The sequence below is a fragment of the Acromyrmex echinatior genome, chromosome 14 (assembly GCF_024713525.1).
Source record: "Acromyrmex echinatior isolate Ae372 chromosome 14, ASM2471352v2, whole genome shotgun sequence".
NCBI classification, from domain to species: Eukaryota; Metazoa; Arthropoda; class Insecta; order Hymenoptera; family Formicidae; genus Acromyrmex; species Acromyrmex echinatior.
This window is the reverse complement of record NC_141865.1, coordinates 6,285,944-6,293,517: the sequence shown is the minus strand read 5'-3', so window position 1 is coordinate 6,293,517 and position 7,574 is coordinate 6,285,944. Positions and strand designations below refer to the sequence as shown.

At 30.8% G+C, this 7,574-nt stretch overlaps 1 protein-coding gene across 6 annotated transcripts in view; it reads left to right on the top strand.

Annotated features, from left to right (window-relative positions):
* Positions 1-7,574, top strand: part of Sesn (Sestrin) — a 211,291-nt gene that overhangs the window by 66,659 nt on the left and 137,058 nt on the right. For all 6 annotated transcript variants that reach the window (XM_087413540.1, XM_011063585.2, XM_011063587.2 and 3 more), the window contains one exon: positions 6,651-6,680. In XM_087413540.1, coding sequence (XP_087269666.1) covers positions 6,651-6,680 — 30 coding nt within the window. The remainder of the gene's footprint in view (positions 1-6,650; positions 6,681-7,574) is intronic.

Below are 7,574 nucleotides of genomic sequence, written 5' to 3'. Positions count from 1 at the left end.
TTTTTTAAATATATTTTGATATTTAAAATATATTTTAAGTTTATTATAAGAAGTATAATAAGTTTATTATAAGAGAATTTTATTAATTTACGATAAAACCAAAAACCAGATTTATAAAAATGATTGTAAAATTATATATTGGCCGGAAACTTTTCATGACTGTAAATCATAGAGTAAGATAAAAGAATAAGGAATAGTAGAACAAAGAATAGAAAAGATATTGAGATAAGAATAATGGGAATAAAGATTTAAAATTTTTACGAATTTCTTTGATTCGCGTGCATTACACATAACAGATTTATATCCTTTATAAATTAATTATACATCAGAATTATTTTCTCTCACGATATATCCAGTAATCGATTACAGCACAAGCGAGATATACAACAGTCTAGTTTATCCGTTATGTATGATATTCCACCGAAATATGCGCTTCATTAAATTTACATTAAGGAAGTCTTGAAAATTGCCAATAAACTTGTCAATAGCAGTAGTGACGTTATTGGTGAGACAAAGTTCTCGAGACTTTGAACTCTTGGAGGATACCATCCTCCAAAGAAAGTCTAATGATGAGCTGTCGTTAAAGAATGCCAACAGTAATCGTCTGTAACGTAATCAGTCATCAAACATCTGATCGTCTATGCACTGCAACATTCATCGTGAACCGACACCGTTATATCATACAGTCATAGCACTCGCACGAGTATCCGATTATGATATAACAGTCTGAAGGGCGAGAAATAGATTCTTTTAAAGATGACGTTGATGTGACAATAAAAACCATCGTGCCGTTACGCGGACTTCATAATGTCATCATAATATTTTGCACAATTTTCATAATGTCATCATTTTGATATTGTGTTTTAGAAGATATTAAATTAATACTTGAATTTATTGAATTTTGTACACGTGATAACTTTATTCTTTTTCCACATCGAGTGAAATTTTACAAAATTACATTTCAAATGGAAGTTTATTTCCATAATTTTACAGTACCATCTCTACAATATTTTAAATTAATAATCTTATTTTGTATTATATGTATAATAATTTATATGTTCACGAAATTATTTAAATTTATTTAAATTGCTAGTAAAATTGATCCTGATTATTGAATTCTGAATATAATTCGTGATGTATTTTTTAATCCGTAACATATCTTTTTGTAACGTTAAAGAAACATGTAAGTTCTTACCTACTTACTAAACTATCTACTAATTAAAGTTTTTGATTATTAGTTTTATTTTTTAAAGAATTTTTCAAGTTTAATCAATTCTTAATCTGTGATATATTATTTAAAAGACGCAAATCAAAGATTATTGATAGAATTTATTGTTTACATTTCTTTAGATATAAATATGTATTGAAAATTGTTTGCTGAAAACACTGTTTTACATTATTCCTAGACTTATCAGCATTCATATGTTCCAGTTATGACTTAAATAAGATATCGAGTGATTGAAATTCATTCGATATACATATCTCTTCCTTTTATCATATACATAAAATGTACATAAGGGATTTAAATTGTTCAGTCTCTCTTCTCTTCACAAATCCGTCTATATTTTCTGTGTATATTTCTTTGGCCTTTAGTATACTATTGCCGGTATTGGTTCAAGGACCATCACTACCGTTATGTGAATGTCTTCCGTTTGTCAGTGGCCATAAATTCGTTACGCGTGATCTTGCGTGCTCGCACGAGTTTACGTCCGTCGGTCGGTGAGACCCTTGGAACGTACCTCGAGTTCTACTTTACGGACCGGAAAGATGGATGAGGGCTTCGCGGGAGGCGAGTTGAAATAAATTTCAACGAGACGAGAGGGACTCGCGGTAAATTTTTTTCGTTCAGCGAAACCGAGAGAACCTCAAAGGAAAAGCCAGTTTCTACTAGCTTATGTGTGCGCGAGAAACTTACTTCTTCTCTTTTTCGCTCGTGCAAAGGTATCGGCGAATTCTATTGCTGAAGCGAAGGAGGTTTTGCTTCGAACGAGGCTGGTAATACTAAAGAGACTCCCTCAGACCCACCTCTTTAACCTCCAACGGTACTGCACTTCGTGCAATTTCACGGAAGATTGCAACCGCTCGCTGAGATTTTGTATATTTAATCGACAATGCTGTTCGAAAATGCCGGAATAAGAGAGAAACTCGCAGACAGGGTACTCTCGTGACGAACGCAACGTGATTATAAGCCAGCGAATGTACTTCTGGAAATCATTGTTATATTATTATAATTTGATGATACAGAGGTAAAATTTAATTAATTAGAAAATTCAACAATAATACGCGTATCTCTCTATAAAATAATAAATTAACATTTTTGACATCACTCATTTACTTTATCACTGCATTAATATATTACTTCGATATTTATCAATCTTTGATTCACTCGACGCACGGAATTATCAGCAAAGAACGTATACTTTATTATCCGATTTGTTTTGAAGGTTTACTTATGAATAATGTCTAAGAAACTACTATCGTTTGCAACATTAACTTATAAAATATATATACCTATAGATATAATATTTTATTATATATCATATCGCTTGAAATTGTCACAACGACTATATATAAATATGTATTAAATTTTTCAAGTTTGCGAATAAAAGTTTTCTCGAAACGAATAAGGATATATCGAGAAAAAATTTAGTTCGCGAAATGGTGGTCGTGAGATAAAATACGAAACCACGTTGATTTTATTAAGTAGTCGTAAAAAGGCGGGTTTAATCGATGGATTATTCAACATTACGGTACTATACAGCGTAGCAAATAACGTCGCCCTTTTTCTCCTCGTTGTAAATGCACAGGTAGAAATTTCGTTCGGCGAGATAGCGCCGGTAAATCAAAGTTTATTCGTCGTGTAAATCGCATACACGCAGTAAAGTGCCATCGTCAAGCGGCGACAATGCTGTTGCAACAAATTGTGTGCGCATACGAGATTTGGGAGTAAACCGTGTATATAAACGCGATTATGCATGGGGCGTCGTAGACCGCGAGAATGTATAATCAACAACGTGCTATTTGTTTATGTTGCTAATAAAACGCAAACAAGATACAGCCATTATTTCCGCGTCAGTTTCCCCTCGTTCATTACAATCCGCAAATTATTATCTCGAAAATCTGTTGCAGAAAACGTCACAAATATATCTTTAAAATATATCTTAATTATTACACAGAAAGGATGATTTGCTGAAATATCTGAAAGTAGATACAAATCTGAAAATAGTTTTGTTCAAGTAATTATGTAATACGCTCAAGCAATAATAATGAGCAATATCGCAAAAAGTTTTGATATTCTAGCCAGCTTGGATCGTCTTACAAAATTATTTTCAAATCTATATCTAGCGTTTTTGATAAAATCGTTCTTTCTGTGTAAATCAATATGTATATATATATATATAAAATGTATTTGTTGTCTTATTATGATCTTTCAAAATTATTCTAAAATACTTCGATTCGAGATATTATATTAAAAAGGATAATTTTATTGAAAAGATAAGATTCTCATTAAAACATAATTCTTTAATTTCGCTGTAATCGATGCATACAGTGATTTTTATTAGAAACTAAATGGTTAAAAAAGATTGATCCGTATAATTTTTCATTCAAGTTTTTCTTCATTGGCCTGATTTATCCATTTTATTTTAAGACACACCCTCTTTTCACTTATTTTCCAGAATAAAGCCGTACGCATTAATAGATCTTTGTAGCCATCAACCTATTTACTATGCGCGAACACACTGCGAGACGCACACACGCAATTACCTATTTACAGCTCATTAAACTATTTCCCAATCTTCAATCTTGCATATATGCAATGGTAGTTGAATCAAACGAAGACTTATGGATACAAATGTCGAATGAATTGAAATAGATCGATAATAGCGATCGCTCATTTTGAGTCAATTGGAAGCGTGTAAAGAGAAATCTCAGCAAAGATTCTAGTGATCTTATTGTTAGTAAACACATTTTGTGTCACATTTATATTTATTTAATGTACAAAAAGCATTTACTAAATATTATCAAATTTTAAAATTTATAAGTTTATAAAATTATAAGTATATTTAAAGTTTAAAAATAAGTTTATACAATTATAAGTTTAAAAGTTCATAAAGTTTCTTATAATTATATATTGTAATTTATATAATTATATGATTATGTAAATTATTAAAATTTTATAAGAAAAATATGTAAAATTGATTATATAAAATCTAACTATCTTTTTATATTAATTTGGTAAGATTAAGAAATTCGATTATGCAAATAATTATTAGATATCAATAGAATTGATAAAGAAATTAACATAGTGTTTCATATTTGACGTTATTTGAAATATTACTTTATTCGTTCTGATCAAATTATTTGACACGTCATATCTCCTATAATCTGAATCTTATGAATAAGTATATACCAAGACAATCGTTATCTCGATTGTTATAATTCAAAATAGGATTGTCGTGATGCCACGTCGTAACGAGAAGATATATAGGCTGTACAAAAATTTTGTATCGCAGTCGCGTTGAATCATTAATGAATCCGTCACGAAACGCCCACGCTCGTGGATGTCTTAATGAAGGCAATCCAATTAGTATGCTCGCGGACAATGGAGGAGATCACGGAAAGTGAACGAATCTCTTCTGTACCTGTGTCCCTTTCGTTCCCGCCTCGCGCGACTTGCATTCTCAGCGTTCTATCGTACGAAATATGCGCATGCTTTATAGGGCCGATGAAATGTGTGAATTTAATTTCTCGGTGCTGCGGGCGCATAAATATGCATCGCGCAGCGCTCGCTCCTTCCCCGCGCTCTGATTTATGCGCGATTACGCATTTACTGGAGCGGCGACGGATTCCGCTGACCGAGGACGGTCAGCGGTTTCGATATTGTCCGGATGAACGAGAGGAAACGACATAAAAGGACCGTTGAAAACTTTAATCGATAGCCGAGCTCTCCCGATAATCCGATCCACCGGACGGATCAATTTATCCTGCGGCATCTGCACTTCAATATAAATTTTCGTCTCACGGTTATTTTATATATAATTATATATTTCATATATAACAAAAATTAGCAGTAGTTTATCCTTCTCTTTCGGTATAAAAAAAAAAATTGGAAAAATTTTAATAATACAATTTTTTCGTTTTTATAATATGTTATACCGAAAAAAAAGTTTTTAGTATTTGTGATTATGGTTGTTATTACTATAATGTAAGTAATAATAATTATATGTTCTATTAACAAATATATATATATATATTTTTTTTATTTTATTTACATACAAGTGGTGTCAAAAATAACTACAAATTATAATAATATTATTGCGGTTGCCGCGATTATTTTATAATCGCGAAGAATTATAACTAAGAGATCTTAAAACAATATTAATTTATAAAAATAATTGCAATTACAGTAATTTAATTACTTTAATTTATTGTCATTTTTAGTGCCAGTTGTATATACCGTATAAATAAGTAATTATTGACAGAACTATGTATAATTATTATTAACATACATTATAAGCAGTGTAATAATAACCATAACATGTAATATGTATAATTACAGTTACAAATCCCAAAAGCTTTTCTCTCAGTGTAGGTATTTTAGTATTGACTTAATTATATTACATTGGATTAGCAATTTGATTATTTTAATATAAATATATTTGTTTTGATGTTTTGATTTCTTTTAAAATCCTGTTGAAAGCTTTCGATTAATAATAAATGATAAATGATAAAATCAGTGCTATTAATTTTTCTCGTGTTACGAAATGCATTTACATTTTTGTATTATGTATTGTGTCAGATAAATCGATTTCCGCGAAAAATGTTATATATAGGACTCCGGTATGTGCATCCTTTTCTCTTTCGGAGCACGTACGACGACCATGAAAGTTAATCAAGCAGTCCGACGCATCGAGTATTAAATTAATCTCAACACGTTGTGTGCAGAGCTCGCGAGAATGTAACCAGCCGCGACGGCTGATTGATACAAATTGGCATCAATTTCCTTCAATTTGCAAGGGATCTCGTAATTTTACGACGCTAGGCGGCATCTGCCGACGTTGTCAGGCGCCTCGCCGGCGGCAAAGCATTTCTCTCGGACACTGCATGGATCGATGTAAACTGGTTGTGTCGTCGGTAAAGCCGGAGATATCATTTCGAAATGACTTGGGTAGGTGGCGCACATGCCACCTCTTTTCTCGATAGCTCGCTCGTGCGAGATTTCTCTTGTTGTCTTGTTATTTATATCAAATTTGTCTGAATTGTTAATTTATGCTGATTGTGAATGCATGCTACATTGATCGACAGTGTTGCATTTGGCTGTGAGATTAAATATCTGATCTGGTTTTACATTGATTAAAATTTAATTAAAAATGACAATTTTTGATTTTACATTAATTAAAATTTAATACCTTAATCTCATTAATTTTAATAATATTCATAATTTTTAATAGCACGTGTCTGGTAGGCTAGTCAGATAATTCTTTTTTCTCGTGATTAACGATTTGTTGAACGTGAATTAATCTTACGACATTTAATTTTGTTGATTTGAATTTCAAATATTATACATTGATTCAAATATGTAAAAAATGATAAGTATTTATATGTTATAATTTTCTTACTTTATTAATAAAATTTGTTTTCTTTTTCAGTTGCCGGATCTAAACAATCTCGATGAAAAGGTGAGTTCATGATGAAAAAATAGCATCGCAATAATACGTGAGTTACATGAGAAATGCATATAACACTTATAAATAAAAAAATTATTATTTACTGTTATGTTAAAAAATGATGAAATCCGGTATAAATCTCAATATACGTGCAATAATTGTAGAATATACGATATAGGAATAAATTATTCGATAGGTGATAGCTGTACGTTAAGTATAGACTACGCAGTTTAAATATAGACGAAGAGGAACGTTTTGCTTAAAAATTACAACGTTAATTTTATACAAAAAATTATGTACTTACTATTATCATAAATTGACTATCATCATAAACTGGTGAGTCAACAAATGCAGACAATGAGAATGCAAAAAATTTTCACGACTTTGATTTAGCTGCTGTCTACTTTATCTATTTTGGTTGACACTATTAATCGCCTCAAATTAATCATGATACGATACTAGGTATCTGAATCTTAATTCTTCGATCTTTTATTTTTACATTACGTTGGTATATTTTATAGAGAACTTACTGTAGATAATTTATGTCTCATTAGATAAGTTAAGATTGAGTTTGAAACGATACTTCGTTGTTTTTTTTTTATCAAAGATATTTGGAATCAAATTCTTTCAATATACATTACGAATCAATATCATGAAAATTTTGCGATGCATGGAAATTGAAAAACTTGACATTATATCGTATATTCTTGAAGATTATTGTTTACATATATAAATTTTACTTGTCAAAAACAATCTCCGTTTAAAAATTTGAAGGGCAAGTGCAAAGAAAGTTGCATAGACATATCAATGCAAAAATAATCAATCCACGTCGAGAATGGTAAAATATCAAGTCTGTGAAATCTATTGTTATTTTTCTCTCTTTGAATTTGTTTTTCTTCGAGAGGA